The following is a 14,731-nucleotide window of genomic DNA, read 5'->3' on the forward strand; positions in this document are numbered from 1 at the left end:
ATCTCAGCACTTTGGGAGGCTAAGGTGGGCGGATCACTTGAGGTCAGGAGTTTGAGACCAGCCTGGCTAGCATGGTGAAACGCCATCTCTACTAAAAATACAAAAAAATGAGCCGAGCGTGGTGGCGCGTACCTGTAGTCCCAGCTACCTGGGAGGCTGAGGTAGAAGAATTGCTTGAACCTGGGAGGTGGAGGTTGCAGTGAGCCGAGATCACACCATTGCACTCCAGCCTAGGCGACAGAGCAAGACTCCATCTCAAAAAAAAAAAAAGGAAAAGATAAAAGGATGGGGCAGGGGAGAGTGGTCAGCCAGGACATTGGAGGGAGGGGTTTTAGAATTATGCAAATAACTTCCTACAAGGCTGGGCAATATAAAGGTGTCTTTGGTCAGCCTTAATGTGACTTAGAAGGAAGATGAGTGGGGGCAAAGCATTTTCATTTCAGTCTGTCAGGCATCTTAATGTCTTTGAGTGCTTAGAATATTCAAGGTGCTAAATTTTTTGTGTAATGTCTATCAGGTAGATGTGTTGGAGTCTCAGTTCTCCCAGCTGCTTCATCAAATCAATTCTACCCGAGACTTTGAAAGCATCCGATTGGCTCATGACCACTTCCTGAGCAATTTGCTGGCTCAATCCTTTATCCTATTGAAACCTGTAAGTAAGGCGCATTGGTTTCCTCGGACTGCTTCTAGCACTGACCATTCCCTTAGGCACTTTGAGTTGACAGGATATGAAACCATCATTAAGCAATTATTCAAGTCCATTTTAAAACATTTTTTAAGAATGTATAAAGCGGCCGGGCATGGTGGCTTATGCCTGTAATCCCAGCACTTTGGGAGGCCGAGGTGGGCGGATCACAAGGTCAGGAGTTCAAGACCGGCCTGGCCAACATGGTGAAACCCTGTCTCTACTAAAAATACAAAAAGAAAAAAATAGCCAGGTGTCGTGGCAGTCACCTGTAATCCCAACTACTTGGGAGGCTGAGGCAGGAGAATTGCTTGGACCCGGGAGGCGGAGGTTGCAGTGAGCCGAGATCGTTCCACTGCACTCCAGCCTGGGCAACAGAGCAAGATTCTGTCTTTGGGGATGGGGTGGGGGGGGAAGAATGTGTAAAGCAAAACTAAAAAGGCATGTTAAAACGGGACCTAAGATGTCTTTGAATTTCTGAAATATGGAGTGTGGTGAGCAGCTACAGATGAAAGAATTATGTGCTTAAACCCTCAGGAGTTAAAGAAACTCAAAATCCTTGCTGACAATACAGAAAAATCAGTGAAAAGCATATAGAGTTCACCTTCTTAGAAATCTTTTGGACCAAGATGGATGAGTCATTTGAAAGTTTTCATAGACAACTAGAGTAGTGTTTCTCTCTCGATGTGTGTGTTTCTGTAAATACATGTATGTCTCCTTCGTGGCAGTCATTCTCAACTTTGGCTGCACATTGGAATCATGGGGACCCTTTAAAAAAATCCAGATGACAGAGCACTTAAATTAGAATCCCTAAAACAGTGGGACCCAGCTACCAATTTTTTTTAAAGCTCACAAGCTAGTTTCAATTCCAGGATAAAGAACAGGAAGATTGAAATGATCTCTGGTAGTTTCTAATGGAACGGTCATGCCTCCTCTCTGACATGAGCTGGTTGTTATTCCTCAGTGTGCTACAGCACAGCCGTTACAGACTTTTAAAAATGTTCTGGTGTTTAGGGCTATTTCTGCTGCCCAGGAAGAGTAAGATATATATTAATAAATGCCACTTCAGAGGGCTGGTTGAAAACAACCAAGAACTACTGTGATGGGTCGATGCTGTCCTTATGTGACATAGATGTATCCATAGGGAAAAGCCGAGTATCAGAGCAGGTCATCATCATTAAATATTTATTGAGTGCTTACTGTATGCAAGGCACTGGGGATACAAAGAGGTATAATTCATGGCTCTGCCCTTAAGGAGCTCACAATCTAGTTGGAAAAACAAGACATATATATACATACAGAAATCATTAACAACACAGAGGCCTGAACAATTGCCAAGTGGACAACAGTACAGATAATAAAGAAGCAAGAAACGGGGTTCACTAAAGGCTATAGTGGGGAAGGGAGTGCTTCACTGAGAGAGTGGGACTTGAACTGGTGTTAAAAAGAAGAGCATCCCAGGCAAAGGGAACAACACTCACAGCTCAGAGGCAGGAACACACTCTGCGGGTCTAAGAAATGAAGAGTTAAATGTGGCTAGAATGGAGGTTTGGTGCAGGGCTGAGAGAGTAATACTCGCGTACGCAAGAAAGGATGCGTTTGTTTTACACATATTGTATGTCTGAGGGGCTGGCAGGCCTTGCAAGTGACAGTGTCTATCCTCTCAGATTTGGGAGGTCAGCTATTAATCAGACTGCTCTCCCAAATCTTTAATTTCATGGACGTACCTTCCTTCTTTTCCTAATGCCAACTCTGTTTCCTGGGTAGGTGTTTCACTGCCTGAATGAAATCCTAGATCTCTGTCACAGTTTTTGTTCGCTGGTCAGTCAGAACCTAGGCCCACTGGATGAGCGTGGAGCCGCCCAGCTGAGCATTCTCGTGAAGGTGCGTCTGCCTGAAGTATGCAGCCTTGCCGAAAGGACAGAGGTGGTTTTGTCAATGGAGAATTCATGATCTTTCCTCTGAGTCAGTAAAGCATTTCCTCAATACACACACGTACAGAAATAAGATATAAAGATAAAAATGTTGGTATGAGTTGATTTTGAATCAGGTAATTACTGTGCCACCTCACAGTGCTCAAAAATAGTTCAGTCCTGAATAGTTTATTCAGCCCATCAAATAAGCATTGGCTTTGTTCTAACTTCCTCACATCCTACCCCTCCTTACTTCCTTGAACTAACCCCTATCTCACTGAGATAATTATCTGCTTGTAATCAAAACGGGTTCTCCCCAACCCCAGTACTTGACAAAGTACATTAACTGGAAACCAGCTACTAAATTCCTACTGGTGAAAGAGTACTTTCATAGGAAGTCATGCATGTATGGATTTGGTACAAGTCATTTTAAGAACTAATAGAAATAGGAATGTGGGAAGGCCAGGCGGTTCTGTAGAATTTTGAGCAAGGCTTTTCCAAGAAACTCCTCCCTCCGCCCCCATCCTCCATATGGAGAGTTGGTGAGCTGAAGTGGAAATGACAGCTGAGTCCTTCTCTCTGCAGGGCTTTAGCCGCCAGTCTTCACTCCTATTCAAGATTCTCTCCAGTGTTCGGAATCATCAGATCAACTCAGATTTGGCTCAACTACTGTTACGACTAGATTATAACAAATACTATACCCAGGCTGGTGGAACTCTGGGCAGGTAGGAGCAACCCTTGGGTAACTCAGTAGACTTTTGTGGGTGACTTTTTAATGAGTTGCAGAATTCTAGAGCTGGAAGAAGACTTTAGCCATCATATAGTCCAAATACCCTCATTTTATATAAACAAGGCTTAGAGATAGAGGTGTGACCATCTTTAATAATTTTAATGAAGATTATTTTCTAGTAGAAGTCATCATGATCACCATAAAATACTAAAAAACCTGACAGTCAGATAGGTGTTAAGTCCTTTGCTAGGTTATGTATTGCTATGCTGGGAGGCAGTGTGCCTTCCATTCCCAATTCTGATATGAACTAGCTGTGCAGCCGTGGGCACCCTGCCTTGCTGGTCCCTAGCTTCCACATCGGTGAAAGGAGGGGACCACCCCTTCTAACTCTAAACTTTAAGTGAGATTCAGTGGTAGCTGGCTTCCCAGAGCTCTGTCATTCCCATTCAGAAAATCACTTTATTGTCCTTTCTCTCTCTAAAATGTCTGCAAGTAGACTTTTTTCTAAGCTATTTTAGCAGAAGAGTCAAAAGAAACTCTTGTTTTAAGACGACATTATTTAGACCACAGGGTGTCCTGATTCATATTTCTTTGAAGGCAGTCTTGGGAAAGCATGATACTTAATAAGGCTCTTTTTCTCTTTTGTAGTTTCGGGATGTGAAAAGTTATGGCTCATAAACTGAAATAACAGCCACGTTCCCAAGTTTGTACCAGAAGATTCAAAACAAACATCCCATTCTAGCCAAACACAAATAAGTGTCTGTGGCCTAGTGATAGGACTCTACCTTTTCTCCTGGAAGCAGTTACTGAACATCCAGGAGTACAAATCCTTCCCATCATTCCCATGTGGAAAGGCCTGTCCCATCAAGGAGAACATGTGGTATCTCTGATCCTTTACACTGAGAACATTTGTTGGATATGTTCGTTTATTCAATAGTCATTTATTGAGCACCTACTGTACATGCCTTGGTACTGTTCAAGCTATGGGAGATACAGCAGTAAACAAACAATATAGAGCAGAAAGTTAAATATTTTATGGTTCATATGTGAAAAAGTAATTATGTTTATAAATAGGCTAACTGCTGGATGTTACCAGCAAGTAAGAAAGCAACAGGTAAGATAGGCTTTCTCTCTCCCTATGCCAAGTAGTTTATACCTACACAGATTGGGCAATTCTAGCTAATGAAAATATATTTAAAGTATTTCTTAGGCCAGGCACGGTGGCTCACGCCTGTAATCCCAGCACTGTGGGAGGCCAAGGCAGGTGGATCACCTGAAGTCAGGAGTTCGAGACCAGCCTGACCAATATGATGAAACCCCGACCCTACTAAAAATACAAAAATTAGCCAGGTGTGGCAGCATGTGCCTATAATCTCAGCTACTCAGGGGGCTGAGACAGGAGAATCGCTTGAACCTGGGAGGTAGAGGTTGCAGTGAGCTGAGATCGTGCAGTTGCACTCCAACCTGGGCAACAAGAGCGAAATTCTGTCTAAAAAAAAAAAAAAAAAAAAAAATTCTCCAATAAAAAGGTCTTTAGGAAAAAACTGAGATCAAGTTGTTAGATTTTTAAATAGTGAAGACCGCAGGCCCAATTACCCATCTTACACAAGCCATAGGGGTTGAAGTTATCTTAATATGGCCCAGCCATCACTGGTAATCAATGTTCATATCAGTGTGAGTAAAAATAAATATTCATTGAACAATGCCCTCCAAACTGAAAAAGAATGCAGTGTTCTGGCATCAGTTTATAGTCACTGAATCTGGTCTTCATCACTACATCTAAACACACAGGGAAGCTCTGACAACCTTATTCCCTTCTATTATCAAGTAAAGATCACCCTTTCCACTGCTATCTCTAGAGCAGGAGTTGGCAAACTATGGCCTGCCGCCTGTTTTTGTAAATACAGTTTTACTGAAACACAGCCATGCCCATTTGTTTACTCATTGTCTATGGTTGCTTTCATGCCCTCACAGCAAAGGTGAGTAGTTGTGATGGATCAAATGGCCCACAAAGCCTGAAATATTTACTCTTTGGCCCTTTACAGAAAAAAACTTGATCCCTGCTTTAGAGAATGAGAAGCCATGAACGGGGATCAGTGATGCCAGAGGAAGGGAAGGAACAGCTTCCAGCCATTGTGACAATAATAATAATATTGGGTCTTTGACTAGAACTTGTAACATTTCCAAGTGTTCTCACTTGTGCTGCTCATGTGTATCTTCCGGAAAGTCATTCCATCAAGCTTATGGTCACTGTCCCTTCATGACAGTTGGTCCTTTTATTCTCCCTTTAGCTCTTAAGTGGGGGAATTAACAGGTCAGCTGTTAGTGAGCTCACCTCTAAAGAGAGAGCGCATGAGGTCTTTCTTAAAACTGTCAGGAAACAGAGCTGTGCCCAATTCCGCTCCACTTTTGGCACAACTGTTAATCTGGGTCTTCACCTACTTCAAACTGAGTTTTTGCAAGCATAGCATTTTAGACACCCTGGAATAACCTTTTGGGAATGATGCCACAGAATCAAGTTCACTCTTAACTTTGCAATTTCCTTGGCTAGCTGTCCTCCTAAAGTGAATAAGCCTATTGAAAACCTTGATAAAGTACTATGTTTGTCTTGTCATTTGTTCTGAGATTAAGCTCAAAGAAACAGATGACGAAATCCCAGTTACTACAACCAAAGAGATTCAACATTTATTTTATCATAAAAGTTCAGCAAATAAAACTATATACAAGATCCATGCAAGGAATCCAGTTACACACAAGACACATTTAAAACCTGGTTAAAACACAATCTCCACGATAGCAGGGAATAAAACCAGTAAGACCAAGTATCTTTAGTGAGAAACATAATCGTGTTTATATTTTGGATGCTGCTTGAATCCAATTCTCTCCCCAACAATGAGGCACTGGATCACCCATTCTTGTGACACGACAGGCAGCTGCAATGCTTCAGCACATTTCAGCACCGAGGCTGGGCAAGAGGGGTCTGTCACCACCACATCAAATACCCCTAAAGCAATATCTGAAAGGAGCAAGTGAAAGTGAAGAAGGAAAGTACACTCAATTTAGCCCTCCATTACAAAGAGAGATTTGATTCTAACCAATACATCCCACTCTGCACAAACCAAAGCCCTATTACGTCAAACACACTGCTGATCATGACCAAAAGTAGAGGTATAATCACTATGTGCTGACCTTGTAGAAATATTTAACAAATATATGCCCAGTGCTTCATTTATGTTGACTCACCTCTTGAAGGTGGTACTTTTCTTCTCTAAGAAACATGGATACGGTCAACCTATTAGGCCTGAGCCTTGGACCACAAGGCCTGACACCTAGAGGTCTAAGGAGATCTCTCGAACAAAGATACACACACACACACACACACACACTCAGGTACCTTTGTTATGGGCACTTGAATGGTGCTGCTTCACAGAGGCTGCCCCTCCAGTCATGAGGATCTCAGACCAGAGCTCCAGGAAGTTCTGCTGTTGGTCTGATACCAAGAGTACCTTCAGATTCTGGAAAGGATTTTCACGGGGTTGCCTAGGAAGGAGGGAGAGAGATAGCCCTATGTAACTGGAAAGGACCTTAGCATGACAAGTAATATCCAACAAACCGCCTTTCTGCAAAGGGACTCGTACATCTGAATGCTTCCAAAACTAAGTGCCCCATCAGGCATAGTGTTTCAAGCCTGTAATCCCAGCACTTTGGGAAGCTGTGGTGGTTGGATCTCTTGGGCCCGGGAGTTCGAGACCAGCCTAGGCAATATGGCGAGACCCCATCTCTACAAAAAATAACAAATTAGCTGGGTATGGTGGCGAGTGCCTGTAGTCCCAGCAGCTTGGGAGGCTGAGGTAAGAGGATCACTTCAGCCTGGGAGGTTGAGCCTGCAGTAAGTCATCATTGTGCCACTGTACCCCAGCCTAGGTGACAGAGCAAGACTTCATCTCAAAAAGCTAAGCCCTATATTAGGGTCCCCCTTCTCTTCCTTCTTTCTGTGAATGACCTGTATTCCTTGCAATCCTGGCTTTCTGATTCCATGTTTGTTCTGGGGCTGAGAATAATCTGAATCATGCTCCTGAGCCTATATATTTTTAATGTTTGCTTAAAACTTAGTTCTCTAACTTTACAGGTTGAGAATATTGACCCTATATACAAATCTTCACACATTTCCAAAAGGTTCCTAGCCAATGTAACCTATGGAAATAAACTAAACTCCTGAAGTCATTTCAAACCCACTCAAATTTATCCTACAGACATTCCAATTTCTAGAAAGCTTTACTCTCTCACCTAGATTCTCTTCCCTCCAAAGCTTGCTATCTTCCTGTCTATACAATTCTGGATGGGCTTTCAAATACTTACCAGTCCAGAATTCTTTGCTCCTCAAGGCTGTACCCAGCTGGCAACAGATAATTACGGTAGTTCTGGAGCTGGTTGGCATGGCAACTATCATGGACCCAGACATGAGACACACAAGGAATCCCACTGGCAAGGCACAGGAAGTACTTCCGGGTTCGACAATGCTGATCCGCAATTAGAAGACACTGGTAAGCTGTGTTACACTGGAAGACAAGAAGCAGAGCCAATGGGTTTGGTGACTTCTGTGGAAAGCTCCTAAGCAGCAGCCATAGTGAGCCATGAAGAGCAGATCTGAAGACTCCCAACTACTACCCAACGTGTGATTTAGTCTATCCTTCTGCCCAAGGCCACTCTTCTCACTGAAGGCCCAAACGATTTCCATAGATGTTCTCTCTGCCTCACCTGCAGCATTCTGAGGACCTAAATCCTCAAGGGACAAACAAGACCTATGAACTCAGCCTTTCAGGCTAAGAATCAGCAACCCTAATAGGGGTTTCTACTACTAAACATAAATATCAATCTTCTTTTGTCCCAGCAACAGAACCAGAGCCATTAACTAACCCAAGGTCCTAACCTCTCTTCCCTATACACAACAAAAATTATATTTCATGCAACGACATTTTGGCAGTTTCTCGGTTCCTGAAATCTCTGGCTACTTTATCCAGGTTCCCCAACCCCTCTCAGGCCTCTTCTCACACAGCAAGTTGGCTCTTCTCATTGCCACTATATTAGGTTACACAAAGAAACTCCTCACCTGGGCTTCATTGAAATCTTCAAGGATATAGCCAGCCCCTGCTCGAAGCTGGGATTCTGTATACTGCTTGTTGAAAGGAGGAATTTCTAAAAATTCTACATTAAAAAAAATAAGATAATAATTACTGAGTGGTTTTCTTACTTGCTACCTTATACCTGCTTCTTACTGCCCCCTTTTCACTCCCCAGCTATCTATCCACAGCAGCCACAGCAGTGTGTCCCCAAAGACAGGCCAAGGGCTTCCCCATGGGTCAGAAAGAGATCTGTCTTGAGGCCTTTAAAATGCTGCCAAAAGAAGGGACAAGAGCAGGAGGAATTGGGAAGATGAGGACTGGAGGTAGATCCTAGACCTAAAAACATCCAAGGTTCCTGCACCGGACTGTTCACAGGGATGGGCGCACAACCATTTCCCACAGTGACATATTCCAACTTGAATAACCCTTACCATCAGGAAGTTCCCTTTGTGTCTATCCTAAATCTGTTGAAAACTAAACCCCATTTCCTCTAGTTCTACCTTCTGTGGAGATGAATAGCTGATGAACACTTTATAATAAACCCTTCATATTCCCACTGCATCAGCCTTTTTACCCCGTTGTACACTAAAACTTTGATAAACCAGAATGGTCAATGAAATATGGTTTTAAAATTTTAACGGATTAAGTGAAGGTTAGAAAATCCTGTTTCAACCTTTTTATTGAAAACTATCTACCTTTGATGATCTTGAAGTACCTCAGGACACTGAACACCAATGACTGCTCTATAGTCTTGAGGGTGAAGTAGAAGATATGAGAGATGAGGCTGAAGCTGTAATGACCCTAGGCAATTAGAAATTGCTTCTTTTGACCAAATATCTAATTTGAGCTTGTTTTCTTGTCATCTGCTCCTCTCATATATAAATAACACATTAAAAAAAAAAAAAGAAAAGAAAAGCAAGACATTAGAGATTTTAGTTAATTAGGAGTTTTGGGAAATTAAGTTCTAATTAACTGAAATTTTTATCACAAATTTTAAAACCCAACCCAATCCAATGCGTAAGGTTCAATACCAGTACCAGTCCCCTTCCCCTTCACACCCAGTGGTAAAACCTACAGCAGATCCCTTGTGGAGACGGCTTCCCCTTCAGTGCCCTCGCTGCCTGCTGGAGCAGCCCAGGCAGTGCTGAGGCCCCGTGTCAGCGGTCTCCATCTCCACTTAGTTCTGACTAGCCAACCTATTCACTTTTATTATCTTTTCTTGATTCAGCATTCTCCACATTCTTCTCAAACAGAAATCCCAAAACAGAAACTCTACATGGTTATAAGAAACTCAGAATATAGCAGAGCTGTTTCTCAGCTTTGTCTCAATATAGCACGTCACAATCTTCGCACCAAGATTCTACTGCTGAGTCACTGCCGGCACCCCGCACAGTCCTGCATTTTTCTCAAGACTTCTACTTTATGTCTGCTTAATCCAGGATGGGTCTATTTAGATTTTAATCCTTAATTATATTTCCTTGCATTTGTCTAATGAAGTATTACCCTGTCTAGGCAGTGTGTTTCTCTAATTTTTCTTGAGTAGTCTGGGTTCCAATTTCTTCATTTTTGAGGTATGAGTGCCCTGCCCAGCCAGATGCTAAAATGAATAGATTGTTAATCCTGCCATCTAAATCAAGTATGAAGGTACTAAATAAACCCAATTCCAGGGTCAATCCCTGTGTCTGAAGGATCTCTGATGGTGTGCCACTCAATGAGATTAGGTACCAAACTCATTAATAAATACATCTCCTAAGATGGATTTAAATATTTTACTGAGCTTCTGTTATAAGCTGGTGTCTACGAATTCCCATTTATCTGTAACACCTACCAAACAGTTTCTTAAAAACTATAATTCTGCAGAGGATTGTTTTAGTATTAGATGTCTTCCTCCTTCTTGAGATTGAGAAACCCCTAAGCATTCTCATACACTGAAAATATCAAGGATTCTGGTACTGTTGGGCGCCAACATAAAGACACATTCACCATAACCACACTTTCTATCAGACACCTGGAGATCCCTTCAAAAACACTGTCCAAATGCTTCATTTTATTTTTATGAGTAGAGTTTATTACATCTCACATAGGCACACACATTTTAATGAAACTGGACAGCCTGCATCTCATACCAGTCAGCTTTCTTGATTACGCTGAACCAAGCAACAGACAAAACATCTATAGAGCTGCCTTGTGAAGTCCTGGTTTCGAGTCCAGCAATATTGTATAAGGGGGGGAAAGAAAAAAACCATGACCATGACCACTGTTTTAATGCCATGACATGCCTCTATGCAGAATCCTCAAAAGACTCCTAATTAGTCCTGTCCAGGAAACTCTTCAAATACCTTATTCCCACTGTGCCTATCTGACAGTTTGACAAGCTAGGTGTTGCACACACTTAACCTTGAAATCCCACCACACCACATCTACTCGCTCCCACAGCCCAACTCTCCCACACCAGAGCCTGTCTACTCAACAACTCTCTGTGCACCTTCCTAATAGCATACACCTGAATTGCAACTCCCTGATCATCCTTTCCATGTCCTTGTACATATCTACACATGGCTGCAGGCAGTGAGACACAGTTTTGGTTAATTAGGAAAGAGTCATCCACGTACCTGAAATGCCAACCCTCACAGATCTCCAGCGGTGCTATTTTATGATAACCATCTTGCCTAATTCAATTCCCTCTTGCAAGACAACATTAGTCAGAACTCTAACTTGTATAACATCATTCCATCTGGACCTTTAGCCTTGACAGACACATTTAGATACTACTGTCAGTCACTTATTTATAGTGTATACATTTATATCTGCTCATTCCCTCTCCTAGATCACACATTTTTCAGACTTCTCCCCACTGCAGCCTTCACTCAAAAACAGACAACAGAAATAAATGCAATGTACAGATTTAATTTAAGGTTAAAGAGAGGTACAAGAGTTGAAAAGGCCTGGAAGCTGTTTCTTTGCAATCACCCTGAGGAACCGGGCACCCCAAAGTCCCAGTCTCAGACCTCAGGAGAATGAACCTTACCCTCCACGTGGGTTTGCTCTAGCAGATGCCCAAAGAACACAAATGGGGAAAATGGCAGGGCATTCAGACCCGACTGACTTGGATGGCTGCAGTAGGCTAAAATGACAGAGCTCTAGTCCCAAATTTGTCACTATTGTGGACAAAAAAAACCAAAAAAGTTATTTAACCTTTAACCTCTCCAAACTTGTTTCCTCATCCATAAAACAGATAAGATCTATCTCCCATCTGCCTCACAGGATTGTTTTCAGGAACCACTCACTGAGAGGAATTTTGTGAAAACAGTCTATAAACTGTTAAAAAGCAGGATACAGAGTAATTTCTATGACCAAGATCCCAGCTGCTACTTGCCTTGCCTCCTCTACATACAGCAGGGGGACCACCAGCTCATAAGTGACTAGAAAAGAAAGAAGTGCCTATATGTCAGAGTTCCCAGGGCTTCCTAAGGTCTTACCCTCTTCTTCCTCACTGCTTCCTGTAGGACCATCTGACAGTTTGGAGCGGCTGGCCAACTTGTCACTGGTTGTGGCCATGGTAAGGAGGAATGCATAGCCCAGAAACAAGGTCTTGTTCAGAGGCAAAGGCCCTCTCTGCTCTTCCAGGGCAGAGGGTTCACCGGTGTTGTCTCCACTCTCACAGGGGCTCACAAACTCTCCTGCCCCCACTGCACCTGGGAAGGACAGGGAGCACAGTTACTAGGGGGATATACACCATTGCCTCGGCAAAAGCCTTAGCACCAGAAGGCCCCAGCACCAAGCATGACCTGATGGGTAGGCAATGTCCTGATGAACTTATCTGAGCCAGAAACCAAAGACCATTCCAATGGCCAACCATTCTAAATGACCAACAGCCTAGGATGAAATTTACAACAAACAAATTTACATATTTAAATTTTACAGTCATAATGTATACAGTGTTTTCATAAATGAAAATTAACCAAGCATTGTTTTCATATAGCCACACCAAATACTTCTGAGGTCATCTGAAGGAAGAGGTGGTTCTAATACAAAGAAATAGTAGTTGAGAGTGAAAAATGTTTGGAAATCTTCAGCCCACTTTCTCTGTCCCGTGCTCTGATTTCCCCCAGGATATGAGATATTTTGAAGCAGCCTTTGGGAAAAAAAAAAAACCAACACTTTTTTATTACCAAGAAATGCTCCTTGCAGATAGACCGTCCCACCCCATCGCTGACCTTCACCAGAATGGTGCAGAGAATACTTGGTAATAAAGTGTTTTTACACATAGATGGTGCCACATGAAAATAGCCTGCCTCAACTGAATTAGTTTTCAACACCTGGGTAAGTAAGTGAACCAGCCAGCCAGAACACCCATGCCAAGAGTGCCCCAATAAGTCCTTGAGAAACAAAACAGATACCTGACCTGGAGAAGCTGAATCGTAGGTTCATTAGGAGGCTAAGATGACAGACAGGTCATGCATGCCTCCCTAAAATAAAATCAGGAGCAAGAAAACAGTCTCAGAGGCAATATGATGTTATATGAACGAGGCTGGAATTAGAAGTGAAGACCAACAAAGTTTGAATCCTGACTTACTTTGTCATCTTGGGAAAGTTAGCCAACTTTTCTGTGCCTCAGAGTCTTCAACTGGAAAACTCATTCTAGCACCTATACTTCATAGGGATTATATGTGAGGTAGTATGTGTGAAGCACTGAGCGCTATGCCTCATACAGTAAATATTCAATAAAGATTATTGTTATTGTTTTTAAATACCCTGAAACACAGCAGCAGTTGGGTAGATAAGGAGATGACACAATTCAAATACTTAGGAAATAAAAGAGCTCTGGTGCCAGGACAATGTAACAATCAATGGAGTTTCATCAGTTTGCTAGCCTGAGAAAGTTCCAAGGGAATAGACTGATTTTACCTCTGTAATCTCCTGAACCCATAGCAGCTGGGCCTGGGTCATAGTAGGGACTCAATGAACAACAGATGAAATGAACTCCTTTCTTAATTATTGAATGCTAGGGACTGGAAAGTGGTTGTTTCGGGGATAATGGGAAGAAGGAAGAGCACATTGAGATATGATCTTTTTTCTTTTTGAGATGGAGTCTCACTCTGTCACCTAGGATGGAGTGCCGTGGCGTGATCTTGGCCCACTGCAACCTCCGCCTCCCGGGTTCAAGTGATTCTACTGCCTTAGCTTCCTGAGTAGCTGGAATTACAGGCATGTGCCACTACGCCCAGCTAATTTTTTTTGTATTTTTAGCAGAGACAGGGTTTTGCCATGTTAGCCAGGCTGGTCTTGAACTCCTGACCTCAAGTGATCCCCCAACCTCGGCCTCCCAAAGTGCTGGGACTACAGGCGGGAGCCACCGCGCCCAGCCATGACCTTTCAATAGGAAGTCTGAGAAAGCTAGAGGGCCCAAGCACAAGAGAGAGGAGAGCAGAATTTCCAGGAAGATGGTGGTGCAGGCAAAGAGAAATTACACCTATTTTGAATCTGCTTACATTTCAATACTTCTCCTTTCCCTCCTAGAACCCATATAGTAGTCAAAGAATGGTGTGATCAAGTCCTGGTTTTGTTTTTTTTTTTCTGGAGACAGAGTTTCACTCCTGTTGCCCAGGCTGGAGTGCAATGGTGCAATTTCAGCTCACTGCAACCTCCACCTTCCTGGGTTCAAGCGCTTCTCCTACCTCAGCCTCCCCAGTAGCTGGGATTACAGGCACCCACCACCACACTCGGCTAATTCTGGCCTTCCTATCTATCGGCACTAGAGTCTGCAGAGGATGGGGGAGGAGGGATACAGTGAGCTATCCCTGAATATCACCTGTGGGCTTGGGCAGGACCCCAACTTTGTAACAGGAGAGAAGGGCCACTGCCACATATTAAGCTCCGGTTTTCCAGAAGCTGGCCCTGCATTCTGCCATGGTATGAAGGAAGAATGAGGCAAAAAGGAGCACTTACCAGGTTTTACGGTGGCAGACTTGCGACCTCGCTTGGCAGGGGACCGTTCCTCTTCAGAAGTGGTAAGTTTTCTTTTGCCTGAGAGAACTCCCATGGAGGCACGAGGACTTTCTGTGATCTTTCGGGTAGGGGTTGTGCTGCTGCTACTGGAGGCAGTAGGGGTGGCTGGGGAGCTGACGTTACTGCGCCGTTTCCGCTTCCCTTCCACCAAATTGTCTATGGCAGGATAAGCCAAAGGTTGGTCAAATTCTATGGTATGAGGTCCTGAACTCTGAGAAGCTGGGCAGACCCTGATTCAGCTACCACAGTGTTCCTTCCCCCACTTCCCACG

General features: G+C 43.2%; 2 protein-coding genes across 5 annotated transcripts in view; one reads left to right on the plus strand and one right to left on the minus strand.

The window, feature by feature from the left end:
• The window catches only part of TUBGCP4 (tubulin gamma complex component 4), a 37,821-nt gene extending 29,262 nt beyond the window's left edge, over positions 1-8,559 (plus strand). For 2 of the 3 annotated variants that reach the window (XM_008016862.3, XM_008016863.3), the window contains exons 15-18: positions 518-652; positions 2,453-2,569; positions 3,184-3,323; positions 3,977-8,559. In XM_008016862.3, the coding sequence (XP_008015053.1) occupies positions 518-652; positions 2,453-2,569; positions 3,184-3,323; positions 3,977-3,989 (405 nt within the window). In that variant the 3' untranslated portion in view covers positions 3,990-8,559. The remainder of the gene's footprint in view (positions 1-517; positions 653-2,452; positions 2,570-3,183; positions 3,324-3,976) is intronic. The other variant, XM_008016864.3, reaches the window with a different exon arrangement.
• TP53BP1 (tumor protein p53 binding protein 1) overlaps positions 5,988-14,731 on the minus strand; it is an 87,087-nt gene continuing 78,343 nt past the window's right edge. For both annotated transcript variants that reach the window (XM_008016850.3, XM_008016848.3), the window contains 6 exons: positions 14,401-14,616; positions 11,931-12,146; positions 8,439-8,533; positions 7,688-7,887; positions 6,723-6,868; positions 5,988-6,344 (listed from right to left, as the gene is read on the minus strand). In XM_008016850.3, coding sequence (XP_008015041.1) covers positions 6,157-6,344; positions 6,723-6,868; positions 7,688-7,887; positions 8,439-8,533; positions 11,931-12,146; positions 14,401-14,616 — 1,061 coding nt within the window. In that variant the 3' untranslated portion in view covers positions 5,988-6,156. The remainder of the gene's footprint in view (positions 6,345-6,722; positions 6,869-7,687; positions 7,888-8,438; positions 8,534-11,930; positions 12,147-14,400; positions 14,617-14,731) is intronic.

This window comes from Chlorocebus sabaeus, chromosome 26, assembly GCF_047675955.1.
Source record: "Chlorocebus sabaeus isolate Y175 chromosome 26, mChlSab1.0.hap1, whole genome shotgun sequence".
Lineage (NCBI taxonomy): Eukaryota > Metazoa > Chordata > Mammalia > Primates > Cercopithecidae > Chlorocebus > Chlorocebus sabaeus.